Here is a 20,926-nt window from a genome sequence, read left to right as displayed (position 1 = left end):
GGTGGCGGCTGTGGCTGTGGCAGTGTGGCAGAGTGGCTGTGGTGGTGGTTGGACTTATGGCTTAATTGGGTGGCTGGGCAGCGTCTGCCGAGACGAAACCAACAGCAGCAGCAGCAACAACAGCAAAAGCAACAACAACAACAAGGTTCGCCATAAATGGGGAAATTGCTTTTTGGGACGACCCACAAAAAAAAGAAAATCAGCCAAGGAGAACCGAAGGTTGTAATACTCTAAGAAATAGAACTTGGAAGTAAATGTTATCATTAATATAAAGGATATCTGTATTTAAGAGAGAAAAAATCATCTAGTCTCCGATTTTTTTCATAGAAACCAATAAACGAGCCCTGGAGCCATGGTATAAAAGGATTTTTATTGATAGACTGGAATTATTTCATCAGAACTGAGAGATCTTATCACCAGTTTCAACCAAAAATTGGGACTGAAGACATCTATCTATCTATCCATTCATGTATTCTCGAGAGATCTTCCTACCAATAAATATATTTTAAGCACATCTTTTGTAATACACTTATATCTTAGGATCGAATATATCCATGATTATCTATCTACCTATCTATCTATTTATTTACTTATATGTATATCTATCCATCTATCTACCTATCCATCTATTCATAAGTAGCCTAAGATAGGGCATCGGAAAACACTTTTGCTTCCATGTCGTTCCGTCGTTTAGTCGGTCTTTCGGCCGTTTCGTCTGTTGTTCCGACGGTCTGTGCCCTGTATATGGCGCCTTATCTCGCCCTGTCTTTCCCTTTTCCCCAGACTTTCTCTCTCTCTCCCTCTCTCTCTCCTTATATATGTAGTAATCTGCTGTGTGTGTGCGTGCGTCTGCTGGCACTGTCTGCTGGCGTTTACCAGACGACGGCAGCAGTTGTTGCCTCGCCCATAGCTTCCGTTGCTTTTGGCATTTGGTGCCACATGCTGCCCTGCGTCCTCCTCTCCCTCATCCTTCCGCTTCCTTTTACGACTCCTCTTCTTCTACTCTCTTTGCTTCTCTTCTCCCCCTTTATGGGCTGCTGTCCTTCGATGTCTGCTGTGAGTGCGACACAGTTTTGTGTGTTATATCGTCCTTCTCCTTCGTGTTGTGTGTGTGTGTGTGTGTGTGTGTGCTTTTCTGTGCCAAATGTATTGCTCGTTATGTCTGCTGGTGTGCTGTCTGTGCCTGTGTGTGTGTGTGTGCCCGGTATTGGTGTTTGTTCATGCGTCTGTGTGCGCTTGTGTCTGTGAAAACTGTGGCGCGTGTTTGGCATTAGTGACAGTCATGTCAGCAAAAGTTTGAGGCACATTCAACATTCCAAGTTTATGTCGTCCTTTACCTCCCTGCCACTGCCTCTCACCTCGCTTTTCTCTTCTCTTCTCTCCTCTCCTCTTTTCTCTCTCTCTCTCCTTACTTTTCGGGGTCTGGGGCGTGGCAGCAGCTGTGGGTGGCGCATGTTCTGAAAATCACATTAAAGCTCCTTCTGGCTTTTGATGATTTGCTTTTCTTAAAGCGAGTTTTTTCTTTTGGTGGATTTTTGTGTCTGGTTTTTGTTTATTTAATCATAAGGATAAGCACATTGGATTCGCTTTTTTTCGTCTCCTAGAGGTATGCAGCGAAGTTTGTTCTGCCCCTGCGTCATGCAGCAGTGCCTCTCGGTCGGTTGTTGTGGAATCAACCCACAAATCCTCGGCTTTCGCTTGAAAAGACATTTTTTGCATGGTATATTCGCGACGAAATTGTAATAATTTGTTGAGACGATTTTTTTCAGATGATTCTGATTATTTTGATAAATTGTTTATGATATGCCTATTCATCGTCTTATGATGGTCGAATGGTTTTAGTGCGACGACCCTTTTTATGGGATTTCGTTCTGCAAGGCTCTCTCCAACAACATTTCGAGGGTTATATCGTACATATCTTTTTCGTTTCTGAATGTGCATTAGTACAAGTTTACAGGTTCTGAGTAAAATCCGTGGGCTGTACTGTAATCAATGCCAACCATTGAAGAAAGACCAAATAGTATTAGCCAAAGAATCCTCTAGAATCCTTTAGTGCATATATGAAAAAACTGTAAATTCGTATGAAAATTGGGCGTACAATCTTCTTTTCTCTCTATGAAGGTCTCTCCCCATCGTAAATCATAAATACATTCTTTAGAGGCTACCATTCTATGCCTTGACTTTGAGGCTTTTTCTCTGAGTCTCGTTTCGAGGGCGTTACGTAGACGCGTCCTGCAATTATCCAATCAAGCTGCAGGCTTCCTCTCTCTCTCTCTCTCTCTGGACGCCGCCCCGATCAAAGCCTGTCTATCATTTGACTGAAATCATTTCCGCAATTTTATTGTGCCTCGTGCCAACACAGAAGGAACGTGGGCGGCATGCCCAAAAAAAAAAAATCCGAAAGAAAAAGAGGGAAATTAGACTCGAATTTTCCCCTTTTTTTATGGGGCTTTTTTCAGCTGCGGCAGCTGCTGCTGCTGCTGTTGGGAGGATATAAAGTACTCTCCTACTCGTATCTAAATCCATTCCATGGCCAGGTCAAGTTTGGGCTTTTAACTGGGTTGAACATGAGGCACGAGGCGGTGCCAGACCCAAGACTATGTATTTTTTTCGCCGCTATCTTGTGGTAATAACTTGTTTCGCTCAATATGTTTTTTTTTAAATACACTCAAAGAGGGTATTGTGATTGTAATAAGGAGAAGGAAGATCCAGGGAGAAACAGAGAACCGACCGAGGGGTGCTGCTGCATGACAAGCGAAGCTTTCGGGGACCGATTCACTGTTTTTTAAGATATAAAGCATAGAAAACCGAATAATCTTTAGCCCATAAAACAGCCGATTTGCAAGAGTATCCCCCGCTTCGGTCTTTAATTGTGGCTACTGCTTTTGGCCAAATGGTTTTTTGCATTACAACGTCAGATTAATCAAAACGAGCCAGCGAACAGCAGCAACAGCAACAGCAACAAAACGTTAACTGAAGAGAAAACCCGACAATTGTTTGGGGCCTGTGATGGGGCGTACGAGGAGCAGTACGAGTATTGCTTACTGTTTGCTTCACAAGAAATACGAATGCATAAAATTTTATGTTTTTCTGCTACCACATTTGATGGGACTGCAGTCTGTGGCTATGGCTATGGCTATGGCAGTGGCAGTGGCAACGTCGTCTATGGGTGGTGGCAACAAGTGGGCCAAGCCACCACCGTCACCGTCACCGCCATGGCCACAACCGCAGCGGCAAACGGCAGTGGCCGAGGCAGCGGCAGAGGCAGCGGCAACAGCAGATGATTATCGGCTGCAACAACAACTGACGTTGCCTCTGCATTAGTTTTTATTGAGGCAACTGTTGGCTGAGGCTCTCGGGGCACCAACTGCCAGACAAAGCGGCGGTGCAACAGCAACAGCAGCAGCAACAACTGACAGAGCAACATTTTCATTACCATTCATCACCTGACGACGACGTCGACCGACAACGACCGACAACGACGACGACGACGATGACTCCAATGGAAAACCTTGTGCCGCAGACCAAAAGACCTCGACTTCCTTTGGGTCGATGCAACTGTTGCCACTGCCACCGCTCTTTGGGGCACCTCAGGCCTCCGTGGCAGTTGCATCCATCCATTGTGTGTGTGGCCCATGGCCATGGAAGTTGCTTGTTCAAGTTATGGCTTTCTATGGTGATCAATGATCTATGAGAGAAGGTACGGGGCCGCCTCACTGATGATGAAGAGAAGAGGCACAAAGAATAGGGGATACGAGAATACGAATAGGAAATGGGGGATAGGAGGATAGCGGGATAAGAAATGTAAAACCAAGCTCCTACATTTATGTTCCTTTTTACGATGATTTGAAATATTTAAGAGGATAACCTTAAGGAGGGTCTTATTTATGTATCCTATCTCTTTCCTTATTCCTCTTTCTTAAATCGATAAATTTCGATCCACAAAATATTGAAACAATTTCGATGGGAAAAGCAGACAATGATCGATTAAAATTTTAAGATTTGATTAATTAATGTCGAGAATTTTTCGGTAAATAAACCATTTATTTAATCGATATATTTAATCGATTTCGATAACTTATTTAGTGAATTTTTTGGTAAATTTCCCAAGATAACTTAGACGTAGATTCCTCCGTTTGCTAGTATTTTCGGTTTCCATTCCATTCCTTCAAGTATATACCCATATAATATCTAGCAACCAATCCTTTATTCCATCCATTATTTATTATTTAAGCCATGCCTCAAACACGGGTTGAAACCCTCGTTCGCTAATTACACAACAACATCATTCATTCGTCTGTCCTCTCTGTTTGTCTGTTCCAGCAATTATCTGATCAGACACAACCATCCATCCAGCCATCCATCCATCTACCATTTTCATACCTATCCATCCAGCCATCCATTCCACTAATTCGAATCGAAAGGCACGTGTGGCATAGTGTTTTTCCACTTAGCACTCGCACTCCAATCCGGATTTCATTAGTCGATTTAACATTTGTTTTTCATCATTCTACCCACAATGGTATTTAGCAGGGAAATGTTAATTTCATAGCGAAATATTTTCACATGATAATAGATATTTTGCGAGCGTCGCTTTGTTTGTGGCGTCTGTTTTCGGGGTCAGAGATGGTTGAGGGAATGGCTGCTGGCCTTTGGTCAAGTCAAAGGTCCCTCGTCTCATTAGGAAAGGTTTCAACCCCAAAAAGTAGGCAATGAAAATGTGATACAGTGCGATACAGGTATGGCAATATGTAGGGAAAAAAGTACAACTAACTGTATTTCAAGCGAATTTATTGTTACATTTGTGCAGGCTTTATTATAGAAAATAACTTTGTTCCAAGACTATATTTAATCGATTTAGATAAACTAGTACGAGAACGTTTTCAATATATTTTAAGAAGTGATTCAATAGGTGATTGTATCGACATCAAACAGACTTTAAGCTGGGACACTCACCTTATACACACACATACGTATTTATGGGCAAGGATATAAATATATCCTTTCCACATTTAGATAAACAGAGAGAGAATGGAAGGGACAATTTTCAGACCCATTCCCGAGACCCAAACCCGAGACCCAAGACCCAAGACCCAGACTTGGACCTAACTTGAGTCATTATTATATCATTTTGCTGTTGTTGTTGTTGTTGTCACACGCTTTTATGACATGTTGTGAAGGACAGACAAGGATCAGGGATCACAGGAAAAGGAGACCTGAAAAGCATTTATTTTCGGATTGGGGATACAAAAAAAAAATAAAGGACAAAAGTTCATAACTGTGACAAGGGGCCGCCCATCACCATCATCACCATCACCATTACCATTGGTCCTGGCAGTCGTCCTAGTCATCGTCAACGCCAAAGTCCAGTGCCAGTGCCAGTGCCAGTCCCAGTTCCATCGATAAGAAACGCAAAAACGAAAACAGGACAATGGAACAGGACAATGGGCCTTCAAGCTACGGCTGTAGCCACACGCACGCACACTCCTGTGTGTTCCATATCCGATTCGTCCTCGTCGGCGACATGCTTTTTCCTGTCTGTGCCTCCATTTTTATTTTATTTTTTTTTTGTATGTGTGCCTCTCCCCCTGCGCCCCTTTTTCTGCTGCTGCCTTCTGCGTCCCGGTTTCTCCTGCCATCTCCTGTCTCCGCCTGTCTTCTTCTTTTTCCTCCTGCCATCGCCAGCTGCCGCCTGTGTCTGCCTCCTGTCTCCTCCTTTCGTCCTGCCTGTCTGTGTGAGCTCGTTTCACTTTTGACTCTGTATTGGTGCGCGTGTCTGCCGCCTGGCGTCCGCCGCCTCTACTCCCCGCATCGGCCTGTCGAAAATGTTTTCCATTTCAGTTAGCAAATTATGTCGGCCAAAAGAGAGAGACAGCCACAGACTGTGTGAAGGAGAGTAGGGGAAAGGACAAAAAAAAAAGATATATAAATGAAAATTTCAGACGCGACGCAGTTGGTAATGAATGGAATGTGGCACGGAGTGGTGGCCAGAGGATTGGGGGTCTAGGGAGTGGCAGACATTGTTGGTTATACAATAGGACGAAGGACACATTGAAAAAATAGATTCTGCCTCCCGTACCCAGTCCGTGCCCCTCTTTGGCCTGCTTTTCTGCTGCTTCTGCTGCTGCTTCCTCTTGTTGTCTCGGACTCCTCGAACCATGTTCTGTTCATGCCGCTAACGCCACCCCGACCATGCCACTTGGGGCTTTTATGGGGTCTCGACACTGGCGACGCTTTCCACTTGAATTACGCGACCAGCGAGGCATACTATACTCCCAGAAGGCAGTAGGGGAGAGGTAAGTCGGGGAATTGGGGAACGGACAACATAAAGTTGCAAAATTGTTGCAAAAGAAAACACACACAAAGGAAAAGGACGAAAGACGAAACAGAACTAGAGCACAGGATAGGGAAAGGCCAAAAAGGGAGGCAAGTGGAGAGACGAAAGAAAATAGAGTAGTGGAGTGGAGTGTGGATTGTGGAGTGGTATGAAGGAGACCGGAAGAGGGAGCACCAAGCAATGGGAGATATTCGCCATTTTGAAAACTATGTACAGGAAAAAGCAAAAAAAATACTGAGGGGATATAAGTACTTTAAATACCCTTAATTATTATCATCTTTTTAGAAGAATATCGATCATATTCGATATTAAAGCGACTCCAAATCATCAATAGTTCGATAAATAATTTTATTCGATTTCGATAACTCATTGAGTTTTTCATATCACTCAAAATAATCGATTATAATCATCACTTAATCGAATATTATTCGATATCGATAAAAACTCTTTCTGTTAGTTTTTCTTACTGTCGAAGGAATTTTCTTGAGAAAACTATATGATGTGATTCGCTAATGATATTTGCGTTCGTGCTATCGATAGACATTCTGTGGCGGCAAGAAGACTGTTAGCAATGTTTCAGACTCAAAAACTGAGGTACTGGCTGGGATGCTTAAGTCTCTGGGGCACAAAGAGTTCCTCGTAAATGGCACTATCCTCGTTTAGAGGGTATATAAAAGCAGATTGAATGGCAGGACAACTGTGGAAAAATACTAACAAAAGAACGAAAAAAGAATACAAGCAGAAAATGGCTGCCGGCAATCGTTGTGTCATCGATAATAAAGATTAAAAGTGATATGGAAATGCGCTATGATAAAACCCACAGAGGGACAGAGAGAGAGGGGGGGAGAGACAGAGAGGGAGGGATGCAGGCCGAGCAGAGGGTGGGGCAAGTGGGTGGCAGAGGCAGTGGCAGTGGCAGTGGCAGAGGCAGTGGCAGTGGCAGATTGTTGTTCGGTTTTTGCCAGCTCTCGCATCGCAAGTGGTTGACTAACAAAAGAAACTGCAATGCCATTGTAAATAGTCGTCGGAGGGACACTCACACATACACACACACACACACTCATGAATACACTCATACAGCTTTTAGCTGCCTTCTGGTACAGTGGAGATCCTTCGAAAGAGTTGTGGAAACTAACGAAACAACAGCGCCCCTAAAGACGACCCACTTTCCAAATAATTCCCCCCCATCATTCCTCTACAGAGAGTGCTGACTGTATTAGCATTCCCCTCATTCGGATTCGCATTTGGATGTGGATGTGGATGTGGCTCCATTATGCCAGAGCCTCGTCAAGAGTCTGCTTCTCCATTTGCAGGATTGTACTACATATGGATATGGCACTCGTACTTGTACTCGTACTGGCGCTGGTACTGGTACTGGCACTGGTATGTGGGCGTGTGTGGTTCACCAAAGTGGTGCACAAAGTGCTGCCGGCGACCAGCAGAGAATGTGTGAGAAATGGAGAATCCTAAATACAGAGAAATACAGAGAGTGAATGGCAGGGAGAGAGAAAAGGTCTCACTCTGTGAGACTACGAATGCTGCTGGTTGTTGGCTGCGGGTTTTCTCATTTCAAACAAAACGACCTTCAACTCTTGCTGGCAGAAGAAAACCCCAGCAGCAAACCAGGAATCAGGTCATGTCCAAAGAGGGTGTGGGGACTACAAAACCAAAAATTGTAACTAACAAAACTATGTTGCCTGCTCTCTTGGCCAACTCAAACGCAGAATTCAGTTTGATTTTCGCTTTACAGTACTTTGAGGCATTATACATTATGCAACAAAAAAGCAACCGCAAACGAGAAGAGCAATGAAAGGATAAGAGCGAATTGTGAAAGAGAGAATGATTTCTCAAGTATTGTACTTATCCTCTGTTCTATTAGATCATGGAAATCAGGTTGATCGATTGATTTTCTTGGTTGAAACCACAACCGAAAGATCCATAGACCAAAGGAACAAAAGCCAAAGACTCCTCCTCCGAAACTCCTCGCCCAAATCGGTCGGGATCTATAGTATTTATTATACCCGGTACACGAAAACTTTAGGGATAGTCTGATTTTAAAAAAGAAATTTTGCATATTAATTCGCAAAGGAATCGGCTTGGGAAATTATTATTGTTCCCATTACATCCATAGAATTTAAACTTTTTGCACCGATTCTTCTTCAGATGATAGGTATAACGCATCACCCCTGCAGTGGTCGTACAGCCCCTTTCAATGCCATTTTGTTCCATTCTTAGAGCACACATCGCTGCATGGCACAAGATATATTGAGAATTGAGATCCATTGAGAATCGGAATTCCGTTCCCTCGTTATACTCACGATCTTTTATCCTATGTGGTGCAACTCCAGACAGACACACGACGACGCCTACGATTGAAATAAGCTTCATTCCCGATGGTGGATCGATGGTTGATCGATGGCATCTACCAGATTGTGTGGACCGACTAAACGGATTTTTAATCTATCAACTAAAGGAATGCGAATTTTTGTCCACAGAATACGATTAGTTCCGTGTAGGAACTTAAACCGGAACCAACCTGATTCTTACCAAATTCCAGAAGCAAAACCACCGTACCATGACCGAAAGAGCCTGTCTAGGCACTCAGGAAATACAAATATGATGGAATTATGCATTGTGGTTCGGAAACTCTCTTTTCAGGTCTTATTTTAAGCTCAGAACTACTGAGAGTGCTCTGACGCCATGATTCAAAAGAGAGAGAAAGGAACGAAACATTTGTGGCTTCTACTATTCCTTGCATTTAGCTTCGCACTCCTCTTTCGTTTTGAAATGATTCTCGTTCGTGATTCCACAGCTATACAACCATTTCTGGCACTCCTTCAAATTTGGATAATAGCTAAATCTTGGAAAAGCGGCTGCGCAGAACAAATCTCCGTAGCCATGCTGGGCCGGTTTTTGTCCACAAATTGCTGCAGGAGAGTGTTTTAGTTTTAGTGCAGATATGTATCAATCGAAATCTATTGCGATCTTTCGTTATACTCACGATCCTTGAGGGCCCGTGAAAGGCCAGACAGGGCCACGATGATGAAAACAACGAAAATTAACTTCATTTTCTTGGTGGTTTTGATGGACTGCACTGCTTCTTTCAGATGATGCGGAGCGACTAATGTTATTTCTAATATAAAGTTCTTATAAAAGGTGGAGTCAGAATTAGTTCTGGAAAGGGAATTAAACCGAGACCAGAGCCCTTAACATCGATTTCATGCCAAATAAAGATCAAGGCCATAAAGGGTTGGAAATTAACTTCATTCTCGTTGTGGATAGTGGAGTGTTTCTGCCGGATATTATGGTTATAGGAAGTGTATGTGTATAAGGAAGTGCATTCAGTTCCACTGCATATCCTTTTATTGCTGAAGAATTCGTGTATATAGTTTTCGCAATGGTTTATTACATGCATTCGGCCTCGCATCCAATTAAGTTGAAGAAATTATTATCATTCTCACCACAACCGCCGTACAAAAAGCCCTTGCACTCGTTTGTATTGTTGTAATAGCTGAAACGTGGCTCAAAGTCGTAGCAAGTGGTATTTCCATCTGAGTTTTTGCCCGGTTCTTGAAAACAGATCGCTGCAAGAGACATCCATTCGATCATTCCAATATTCTCTTGGTTATACTCACGATTTTTTATCTTCGGTGGCTCAATGAAAGGCTCAACTCCAGACAAAGCTAAAATAATGCCTACAATGGAGATAAACTTCATTCTCATTGGCAACCTGTATCTTTCAGATTATTGGGGGCGACTACTAATGTGTAACAAAAGCTGTTAGAATTCCCCTACACAGAATAATTTCATTCGTTCTGTGAATGGAATCGAAGCATTAACTGAAACCATGACCGAAAGACAAAGACACGCCCAGCCTGTAAATCGGTGCCGTAAACGTGAAAGTTCAAAGCCAAAATGGACGAAGATGGAAATTCAAGGACTTTATCAAGGAAAACTTATTTTTTGGAACTATATTCTATATTAAACAATATTCCTATTCCACGCACATGTCCTCGCATTGCTTTTTAGTTCTAAAACGATTTCTGTTCCCGCCACATCCGCCGTATATGAACTCTCTGCACTCCTTCGTCTTGGGATCGTAGGTAAAATTTGGTATGCCGGCCAAACAAAAACCGGAGTATGCTGTTTCTTCATTACAGCTCGCTGTAAGACACATTCGTTGCAGATATATATATATATATCAATATAATAGTGACATCTTTCCATTCGCTCGTTCTACTCACGATCCTTTTGGGCCCGTGAAAGGCCAGACAGGAGCAAGATGATGCCTATACCGGATATGAACTTAATTTTCATTTCGGATTGATGGTCGGTGTCTACCAGATGATCTGAAGCGTCTGATCGGATCTTATTTAGGAAGTGGGGAATGTATTTCTGCATCTGATTTCATTAGTTCTGGTTCTGGTCTTTAGTTCTGCAACATTTCTGCTTTCTTTCCTGAGTTTGGGTGATTGGGGAAAATCGTGCAGAATTATGTTTTCAAGGGGAACACCTGAATAATATTTATTTAGCAATGGTATCGTAGATTCTTTTTGTTATCCTATAGTAGCTATTACTTTCATGTATGTATTTAACCAATGATATATTGAAGTAATATTCATGAAAAATCCAATTCGAAACGTTTGTCTAAGCATTTACGTTGATTTTCATAAAGATTTTCAATCAAATTTAAGATTTAGTTAAGGAAAAGTGTGTTTAAAACTTAATTCAAGTCAACATCCGTTGCAAAAGGCACTGTCACAAGAGGATAACAGCCACCCACTGCCTATCGGAGCCCACTATCCATTCACCATTCTCGATTTCCATGGCGGAAAATCATATTTCCGTTGTTGCTGCTGCTTCTGCTGCTGCTGTCATTTGACGTTGCATCTACCCTTCGCTATAGTATACATATATATATATATATGGCATGGATGCATCCCCCTGCCCTGCTGCATCCACATCATCATCATCTTCTTCATCATCATCATCATCATCATCGGATGGGTTATAATCGTCAACTGTCAGACTGCGTTTTGCGGTCGCTCGCAAATTGAATGTAGGTCGACCAAAAGCGAGCCAACGAGAGCAGCGTTGGCCCGACAGTCGCGTGACCGCAGAGAGCCATCGATCAGAGACCCAGTAACGAGCGCCAGTGCGAAAGGAGGGGCATGCAACCACAGAGAGCGAGAGGGGGAGGTGAAGAGTCGTAATGAATTGGCCGCCTCCATGTCTGACATGTCTGGCGGGGACAGGACCGGACAGCCCCGGCCTTTTGGGGGCAGCGTGTGTTGCGGTCAGTCAGTGTCATGAGCTTTTGACATGCACCACCCACCCGCGCTGCATGCCCCACTCTCAACCAATGGGTAGTGTCGTCACTGTCACTGTCTGCCGCCTACAGCCGCCTGTTGTCGTAGGCTGCTCTACTTTTTTCTAGCATAGTTTTGCATATGTCTATTTTTTTTTTGTGCTATATTTGCCTGTGGGCTTGAGGCGAGGATAACCTATATATCAGAGAAACTTCCTGTAGATAAGGAAATAGCTATAGAACAGATTTGCATTAGATTTTGGTTTAAAATGGAACTTTCTGGCATCTCTCATGGCCACTCTCTCGAATAATTCGAAATGCACTGCAAAAAATCATTTTCATGTACAACTTTTCAATGAAAAGCCCAATTAATATTATATCTTTTATTACATTTAATACATACAAAATCTATTAAATTACCTTAATTTTCCCAACTTTCCTTTGGTCAAAGTCGCTTTCACCTTTTCAAAGATTTTCCTTAACTTCTGTTGCATTTGTTAAAGATAAAGAGGGGAGATTCAAAGGTAGAGGAGATACATATATGTCTGATGTATGTACATATATATATAGAACATATTTTTCATTCCAAATGTTTCCTCCTTTCTCTGCTTTTTCCTACTTTGCTCCCCCTATGGTACATGCTGGCCCCAAAATGTATGCTATGTTTTTTGTGTGTGCCGCAGCTGCCGCCGCCCCCGCCCATGCCGCTGTCTCTGTCGTTACTTTCAGACACTCCTTTTTGCAGTTGTTCACACAAATACACCCGAAAACACACACACACGCAGCAAGATTCAGGCACACACACACAAGCATAGAGGCAAACACAGACAGAGGGCGACTAACTGATTTTTAGGTCGATGGCGTAAACGACAGAACGACCAACGAACGAACGAACGAACGAAGGAACGTCAGGCGTGGTCTGGTCGGAACCATAGCCAGAGCCAGCGCCAGCGCCAAAGTCCGGGTCGGATCGGTGGCGGTGTCGGGATTCCGGGTTTTTGGGTTGGGCGGAGTACGGGTCTGGGTCTCGTCTGGGGTTTTGGGCGGGTCTGGCACTCATCGTTAGCACACAGACAGCAGCAAAAGCAAATACATATACACATACAAACAAGAACACGCACACACACACACATATGTATATATGTATATATATACTCGTATATTCAGGCAGACATCATCGTCATCTCTGCTCTGCCGGCGTTTGTCCGCTGTTTTTCCTCGTTATGGTATCAGCGAGCTGTGCGGCACAGAACCATCCACCATGCCACACCCCACTGCTACAGACCCCCCACCATCCTCTAGAGAGCACCAGAGACCAGACCAGACCTAAACCAACATGAACATCGCTCTCGACGAAACGAAACGAAAACCAAACCAAACCAAAAACCCCACTCAGGGACCAGTTCTTCTTCTTCTATTTTCCTTTTTTTTGTTTTTTCAACGGTCTCCACAAATTTGGTTAGACATGAAGCAATTTTTACGTTCTTTTAGCGAAGGGTATAATGGTTTCGAAAAGGATCTTGGAACCTTAAAGGATAATCAGCAATGGTCGGTAGGGGTCGCCCAGAAATCGGCTTCCTATATACTTATTGATACTCGTATGGAGATATACGTAAAATCTGTCTTTACTTATTGTGGTAAAGAAATACTGCAAATAAAAGCCCTTTAATTGGATGTAATACGATTTCACAAAGAACAGAAAAATTAGATTAAAACGAGGGAAAAATATCATAGATCTTAGATAGCATCTTCCATAGGATCAATGGATTTGCTAAGGTAGTACCTACATATATCTAGATCTGTATAAATGATGGATCTTTTAAGAATATCAATGGGAATATGGACTTCTAGATGGTATCTATATAGATATATATATCGTATATTTTTAAGGATATCTAAATATTCGGTTCCCAACACACCATTCCTTTCTTTTATTTTTGCGCAATTTTAGCGCAATCTCTTTCTCTCTTACGCACACATACTCCTCTTTCACATATACAGTGTTCTCCCACTCTTTCGATCTCCCTTCCACCCCCCTCTCTAGTGTTTGCTTTGGCTGTCGCCAGATGGCGCCCGGCCCACTCTTTTGGGTTCCTTCTTTTTTTTGGTTTTTTTGGCGCGCACTTTTCAGGCTTCTTCTTTCTATATAGCAGAGAGGTTTTTCCTGTGTTAGTGTGTGTATGTATATGTACAGCTGGAGCAGTTTTTCATTCATTTCGTTACTGTCGAGCACAGCAGCCGCCGAGACAGCGGCAGCAGCGGCAGTGCCTGTGGATTTTTGGTTCGTTGAATTTTTGTTTTGTGCTGCTTTGAAGGGGCGGTGGAAGGGGCGAAGCTGGGTGGGATGGAGGAGGGTGTTTTGCTGTGGAGGTGGGGTGGGTGGCTTTTGGGGGGTTGTGGGGTGTTGCTGGTTTTTGGTGCTGCCGCTGCTGCTGCTTTTGGTCGTCCTCAATGTGGCCCGCATTGTGCGCAAAGGTTTTTTCCCCATCCTTTATTCCCATCCTTCGCTTTCTCTCTCTCTGTCGCTTCTCTTGGCTTTTTCTCCTCGTCCCAGCTGTTGTTTGGGGCTCGTGTGCTTTCCGCTTTTTCCTTTTTTTGTTCTTTCTGGTTTTTTTTATTCTTTTTCTTTCAATTTTTCTCTTTTTCCTTTTTTCAGTGTTTTTTTTTTACTATTTTTTCTTTCCTATTTTTTTTATATTTTTTGTTGTTGCTTTTGTCTGCTAGACGTGTTCCTCTTACGACTTTTTGTTTTTCTTTTCTTTGCTTACTCTTCTTTCGTTTTAGTTTTGGTTTTTCTTTTCGTTTCTCCTCTTCTCTTCTCTTCCTAAGTTTATTCCTTTTTTATTTATTTGTTCCTTTTTGGTTTCCCATGTAGCTTTTCCTTTTTCCCTGCTTTGCCGTCGATGTCTAAGCTTGGGGAATTTATATGCCATGTGCGTCTCATATTTTCTCCCAACGTTGCCATGCGGGTCACTCCTCCACTCCCTCCCTCCCGCTCCCTCTATGTACCTCTTCGTGTGATTCCCCCTGGGGCGCGGGTGTTGCAAGACACATTTCCCCATACATCCTACATATATTTCTCTATATATATTTTCTATATTTGCTGCAAAGCTTAAAGAAACAGCAGCTGCTTGTGGCACTATGAATGTGTGTGTGTGTGTGTGCGCTGTGTTGTGTGTTGCAATTGAAAATGGAAATCTATACATTTTCTATAAATATATGACAATTTTCAATGGAATCAATCATCTAAATCTCCTCAAAAGCTCCTCTCTCTTTCTCTCAGTGCAAATCCCATTTCCTGTTCGACTTTCAATTGCAGATCATAAATTAAAGCATACTTAAGCGGGGCGGGGGTGCCCCATTCTTTGCTGCCACTTGAAAGGGGTTGCTTCTGTTGCTGCTGCGGTTGAGGCAGATTTCTGGGACTTTGTCACGTTTTTCCCAAACCACTAGCAGAATTTTCCTCCAGGGAAATGCCCAGCGAAAGGCAAAAGGAGTGGAGAGCAGAGGAAAGTGTCAAAAGTTTGGCTTAACTTCTCGCACGAACTTCTTCTCAAGTGGAAAATGCACACACACACACACACAGAAGAGGGAGAACACACACATACATACAGAGAAAGAGGTACAGATAGAGGGAGAGGGAGAGTGAGAGATGGAGAAAGCGGCTGCTGGGCTGCCTTTTGCGGTTGTCTCCTTGATTATGCTGAACATTAACATTATCCCTTTTGGCTTTCACTCTGCTCTGTGTGTCTGTGGCATGTCTCCTGCATGCCTGCCCCATTAATCCTCCATCCCTTGCTCCTGCCACTTTTCGCTACTACTAATCAAGGATGTCGCTCCCGTCGCCTGTCGTTGTTCTCGGGCTGCCTGCCATGCCTGCCTGCCCTGACTGTCTGACATCTGTCTGTCTATCTCGAAGACCTACCCACTGTCTCTATCTCTATCTTTATCTCTCCCCCTTTCTTTTGAAACCATCTCTTTCCTTCTTTCCTGTCTATCTGTCTGTCCGTCTTTCAGTCAGCCTCTTCTGGCTGCCTCGTCTTGAGTTCTTGGGAAATTTTTGGCATAATTTGCATATTCAATGAGCTTTTGCATGTTTACTGCTCAACGGCGCTTTCCCCTGGCAGACAATGCCACACACAAACACTCACACGCACATACAGAAACACAGACACGTGTTACATAACTTTTGGGTACGTGTCTGGGAAACGACGCGACTTATTCCTGCCACACCTTCAATCTCCTTCTCGTCCTCCGCCACTCGACTCTCCTGCTAGGCTCCAACTTCCACTCTACTCTCTCTCTCTCGCTCGTGCTCCACTCCTGCTGCTGAGTTTTACACGTGGCAGAATTGTTTTGCCGGCAGTAAATTAAATTTGTTTGCCTTTCCATGTGTAAGGCCATGGGAGAGGCCTACAGCGGAGCAACGAAAGGCAGGGCCGGCTACGTTCCAAGGTAGAGAAATAGAAGGTAGATTTCCGAACCCATATAATATTCAGGCAGGCTCCGACTTTCACTTTTGCGTTAACGCCGCATCATAATCAATATGCTTATATAACAGATTTCCAAAAATCATTGTGATTGGGGATCGTACAGGATATCGAATGTCTTGATGTCGTGCCACGTGTCGAGGCAGAAACCATTCCGAATAATTTTGTGCAGAAAGTAGGTTTAGGGTTAGTTTTTGGCCCTTCCTTCCTTTAAATATACCTTGGTCTGGCAATAATACGGGCGTATGAGCCACAGCGGTGTTGTCTTACCAATTTTGTGAAACGCCCTACACCTCCTCCTTTACCTCTGGGACTCTCTCTCTCCTGAAAAAGTGCCGGCGCGTGTTTATCCTTTTTGTGCAGCTCCCTACATCTCCTGTTCTCTCTTTCTCCCTCTCTTGCTGTGTGTGTTTTTGGGATTTTATTGATTAACTATCTATAGCTTCCCCCCCTCTCCCGTACGCTTATTTATGGATAATTGTTTGCTGAAGTTTAAAGGCTTTAAAGTCTAGCCAAAATTGGAGGAGAAAGTAAGACGAAATTAAAGAGAATATAGACCAAAAAACGGTAAGGAAACTGAAGACCAAAGGGAAAGAAAGTACACCCCCAGAGATGAAGGGCGCAAGGGGGAATAAACATTGTAGAGGCATGGAGGGAGGGTGCAGGTGTGTTCGGGTGACGTGACGCTTCAAGGACACCTACCTATGATGGGGGTGGGGGGCGTGTGGCGTGCTTACCTTTAATATTTACTCAATGGAACACACGGTGGCGTATGCTTAATATTATCAAGTATTCCCTTTTTCGAAGGCCATTAAGGGGTGGGCCATGGGCCATGGGCATGCTCATGGTAGTAGGTCTCAGCTTTAATCCCCCGCTTGTGGCACCCGCACCTCCTTCCCTGTGGGCGTTTGTCAACTGCTTCTTTGGTCCCAAATCCAGTGCCTAAGCAGCGACATAGCAACTGAAGTTATGGGAGGGAAGAGCACCCTAAGCCCCCGCAAACTCCTTCGTTTCGGCCCTGTCCTTATGGCCCCGACTGCAAATTAGTGTAAGTGTGCAGAGGAGGGGCGCTGAAAGGAGGAAAAAACTAGCAGGAAAACTCCTTGTCCTGGGGCACGTTTTTCACATTTCATTTCCATTTCACTTCACCGAAACATTTGCACGAAAGGAAACCTCAGAGAATCTCAGTGGCTGAATGGTGCGCCCTCCTGCCATTCGGTATAATCTCTTGTGGCATCATCTTTGACTACTCGACTCTACGGAGAGCTTTTTCCTTCTAATGTGGCATCATCACTGCCTACTGCTGGATTCCCTGGCAACAAAGTCACATTGAAATCCTGATTTTGAGTGGCAGTCTCTGAATGCCCTGGCCCGTGCTGTTGTTTGCTGTATGACAATGACACGAGAACGCGCGACTCGGAGGCCTGAGGACGACATGTGACTGCATTAATCATCAGGAAAATGGAGAGCGTGGCAGGATTCATCAGGAGGAGGACTCATCAGCAAACAGAGGGGGAGAGACGTAGAGGCATTAGATCTCTCGACTTCTCGGAGGCCGCCTGGGCTTCTCATTAGCGCTTAAACACCAAAAACTAGACTCGACTGCCAGCGAAAAGTCCTTCACAGGAGTCTAGAAGCTCACAAGGCCCTTCCCCTTCTTCTCCACTTCTCGCTCTGTTTTCTCTAAAAGGGAGGCCTTCGCCTGGCACTTGTAAACATTTCTCACTGACTTTTTCTTTACTTTTCCTTCGTTTTCTTCGTTTTTTTTGTGGACTTTTGTTTAAACTTAAAATGCATTTGCACAGTGCAGTGCAGTGCAGGAAAATGGGGGGGAAAGAAGGGTTGGAAATGGACACGGAAAGGATGGAGGAAAAGCAGGGAAAGGGAGGGGCGAAAAGTAGAGTGAAAGAGTGGGTGGATGGCAGTGGCCAAGATATAGAGACTGTCGACGTCTGTCTGCTTTGCTCCTTGCTTCAGCTTTTTCGAACTAGTTTTTTTTTTTTTGGGCACAGAGTGGTACATTCCCTCAAGCTACCCCTTTCCGCTCCTACCCTCTTCCGTCCCTGCCTCCCTGCGTCCCTTCTCCCCCTTTTGCCGTGCAGTTTCTGCCACTCGGCAAAACAAATACCGTCCACGTCTATACACAAAATCAGACGCTCAAGGACTCTTGAGTTACTGCGCGCCCCATCCATGCCCACATAGAGGGAGAGAGAGACAACAAGCACACACACAGACACATAGAGGGAGAGAAAGACAACACACACACACACACACACACGGACTGAAAGAGTAAGAGACACACACACACTTGAAAATGCCATGCAATGAAAGTAATTCCACGAAATAGACTCTGGGTCCTACGCTGCCGCTGCTGCACGGCTCGCTGGTTGCCACCACCCTTCCCCACCCTGCCACCCCTAGAGAAAAGGGATCATGGGGCAGATGCCACTGCTTTAGTTTACGATAAAGTTGCCAACGAGTCTCCGATTGCGAGTGCAAAACCATTTGAGGAATAAATGATGGTAAAAACAAAGGGTAGAGGACAGGGAGAAAGAGAGAAAGAGAGAGAGAGATGCGAACGGACTAAAGGGATAAGAGATTAATGAGAGAATGGTGGAGGGGAGAAACAAAAACAAAAGAGATGAGAGATAAGCAGGAAAATGTTACAGACTGTAGATATAGATTATGGATCTGTGATTCTGATTCCAGGAAAAGGTATAAATATTTCAAAGAATATGTCTATGATTTCTGGTTTCTCTGGGGAGTAACCAGAGAAGATTATGTTTATCCAAAAGATAGCTTTTATGAAAAAAGGAAAGAAAACACAAAAAATCCTTAAAAACCATTTCGGAACGTTTTTTTCGAGGCACAGGAACTATTTTGCCGCTGTTATTCTTGTACTCTAGTATAATTGTCGACTTTTAATATGATTTTATAGTACCACATTCTTGACTTTTTCCAAATAAAACGAGTATTCTTAGAAGACCATTGAAAACTTGAAAGAACTTTTGAGAATTATTGAAAAATTTATGTGTTTTGATTAGTTAGAGGAGCTCTCCTTTTTGAACAATTGGGTAGGTAATCGGCATTTCTCAGCAAACTTTAAGCAATAATCATTGCTCCATTGATGATGAAAACTCCCCCAGGAATAGACCCTCCAAAAAGGAAGGCAGAAGAACGAAAAACAATATTTAAATGTGGAAAGAACGAAAAGACCCTTGACAATTTGGCTCCTCTCTAATTGCTTTTTATTGCAATGTCACAACAATGAGGAAAAGCAGCAGAAGCAGTCACGGGGGAAAATAGGGAAAACCCAGAGGGAAGTAGGGGATGCGAAGCGGCAGAGAATAGTCGGAATGGATGGAGATGGGGATGGGGGGCGTTTTGCAAGGCAACCGCATTTCAACATTTTGCTCTCTCTCCCTCTCTCTCTCTCTCTCTGTTAAAGTTTTTCTTTTCTTCAGCGTCAAAAGTTTTCCCCAAAGCCCCGGCCGAAAGAAGGAAAAACTTTCTTTCTAACATGCGGCGGTGGCTTTCCTTTTGTTGTTGTTCTGCTTCCTATTCTTCGTCTATTCTTTTCGTTTTCTTCGTCGATTCTTTTACTTTGGTTTTTGTTTTTCTTTCGTTTTTCTGGTTTTGTTTTTGGTTCGTTTGTGGGGCTGCTGCCATCCCAAATCATTGGAGAATTGTGTAGGAGACTAAGGAAAGGTCCTTCAAGCATCGGCGGAAAATCTGTTGCTGGGGGTATCCTTACAGTGAGAGCTCGCTGGAAGGGTCTCTGGTCCACAGTCCTGTTTTGGTTTTTTGTTGTCCTCCAAGATGGTGTTCCCTGTACTACTCCTTCTGGGCTCTGCTCCACCTCCACCTCTTCCTCTGCCTGCCGCCAAAAACTTCCTTCAACTTCAGCTGTTTCCGTTGTCAGTCAGGCTTTCTTTGGGCTAAAGTTTGCCTTGCCCACACCCCCCCATCCGCAACCCTCCTCACTCGTTCTCTGTCGCTTTGGCAATGTATCCACGTCTGCCACAACGTCTGCCACAGCATCTGCTGCTTCTGTTGCTGCTGTTCCACCTCCTCCTCCTACTGCTGGATGCCTTTTTTGCTTAGCTTTTCTCTCCATTTTCCACTGTAGATGTCTGTCTGTCTATCCCCGCTCCTTCTCTGAAGCCTGTCTGATTGTCTGTCTGTCGTTTCCATTCGGTTTGCTCTACTGCCGCCTCCTTTTGTGCTGCTTCTTTGCTGCTGCTTCCTCTCTCGTAGTTATATACCCTTCCAATGTGTATTATTTGTATAATTTAAATTAGATCTTGGCAGAGATGTAGTTACTTAAGAAGGCCTACATTATAGACATTTCACAACACTATTCTTTTGTACATCTCGCATGTTTTGCCGCATCGCCCCTCGGTTGGGAGGGGGCGTTGTTCATTTCTGAACAAATTTCAATCAAAATCGTTTCACAGGAAGACCATATCCCTAAGAGTATTCGAATCTCCGCTACCGAAGGCCTCACTGTATGTTCTGGTATTATTCTTGACTTGACTTTACATTTGCATGCCACTCGTACCCGTACACTCTGTGTGCACTCCTTCTGTTGCATGCTACTTGCCACACTCCTTCTCTCCATTCGCTGGTGGCTGCTGCTGCTGCTGTTCGTGCTCTCATTTCCATTTCCATTTGTGGCAACTGTTTTCGCGCTTCCTTTGCTCTCGACTCGACTCGACTCTGATTCTCACTGTGGTGTCCAACGCCCCCTGTCCAACGCCCACTTCCGTTCCATTTTCATCTGCTTGAAGA

At 43.9% G+C, this 20,926-nt stretch overlaps 3 protein-coding genes across 3 annotated transcripts in view; 1 reads left to right on the top strand and 2 right to left on the bottom strand.

Annotated features, from left to right (window-relative positions):
- Nucleotides 1–20,926, top strand: part of LOC6589429 (putative mediator of RNA polymerase II transcription subunit 12) — a 111,196-nt gene that overhangs the window by 48,394 nt on the left and 41,876 nt on the right. The gene's annotated exons all lie outside the window — the stretch shown is intronic.
- Nucleotides 8,953–9,427, bottom strand: LOC6589425 (kappaPI-actitoxin-Avd3a). Its single transcript, XM_026988549.1, has 2 exons — nucleotides 9,339–9,427; nucleotides 8,953–9,264 (listed from the first exon to the last, which is right to left on the bottom strand). The coding sequence occupies exons 1-2, from the start codon at nucleotides 9,403–9,405 to the stop codon at nucleotides 9,083–9,085; spliced, it is 249 nt and encodes an 82-aa protein (XP_026844350.1). The 5' UTR covers nucleotides 9,406–9,427; the 3' UTR covers nucleotides 8,953–9,082.
- On the bottom strand, nucleotides 9,583–10,099 carry LOC113565697 (chymotrypsin inhibitor SCI-I-like). The gene is made up of 2 exons (XM_026988548.1): nucleotides 9,973–10,099; nucleotides 9,583–9,921 (listed from the first exon to the last, which is right to left on the bottom strand). The coding sequence occupies exons 1-2, from the start codon at nucleotides 10,058–10,060 to the stop codon at nucleotides 9,743–9,745; spliced, it is 267 nt and encodes an 88-aa protein (XP_026844349.1). The 5' UTR covers nucleotides 10,061–10,099; the 3' UTR covers nucleotides 9,583–9,742.

The sequence above is a fragment of the Drosophila persimilis genome, unplaced genomic scaffold, assembly GCF_003286085.1.
Source record: "Drosophila persimilis strain 14011-0111.01,24,50 unplaced genomic scaffold, DperRS2 tig00000191-arrow-pilon, whole genome shotgun sequence".
In the NCBI taxonomy this organism is placed as follows: Eukaryota; Metazoa; Arthropoda; class Insecta; order Diptera; family Drosophilidae; genus Drosophila; species Drosophila persimilis.
The sequence above is the reverse complement of the archived record's forward strand: the minus strand, read 5'-3'. Positions and strand labels throughout refer to the sequence as shown.

Excerpts from the sequence above, each read along its gene's own strand:
- LOC6589425 (XM_026988549.1), bottom strand. The coding sequence starts at position 9,405 with ATGAAGTTAATTTTCGTTGTTTTCATCATCGTGGCCCTGTCTGGCCTT. Across the intron at positions 9,265-9,338 it reads TTCACGGGCCCTCAAGGATC|CAATTTGTGGACAAAAACCG; the intron begins GTGAGTATAACG and ends ACTCTCCTGCAG.
- LOC113565697 (XM_026988548.1), bottom strand. The coding sequence starts at position 10,060 with ATGAGAATGAAGTTTATCTCCATTGTAGGCATTATTTTAGCTTTGTCT. Across the intron at positions 9,922-9,972 it reads GCCACCGAAGATAAAAAATC|CGATCTGTTTTCAAGAACCG; the intron begins GTGAGTATAACC and ends TGTCTCTTGCAG.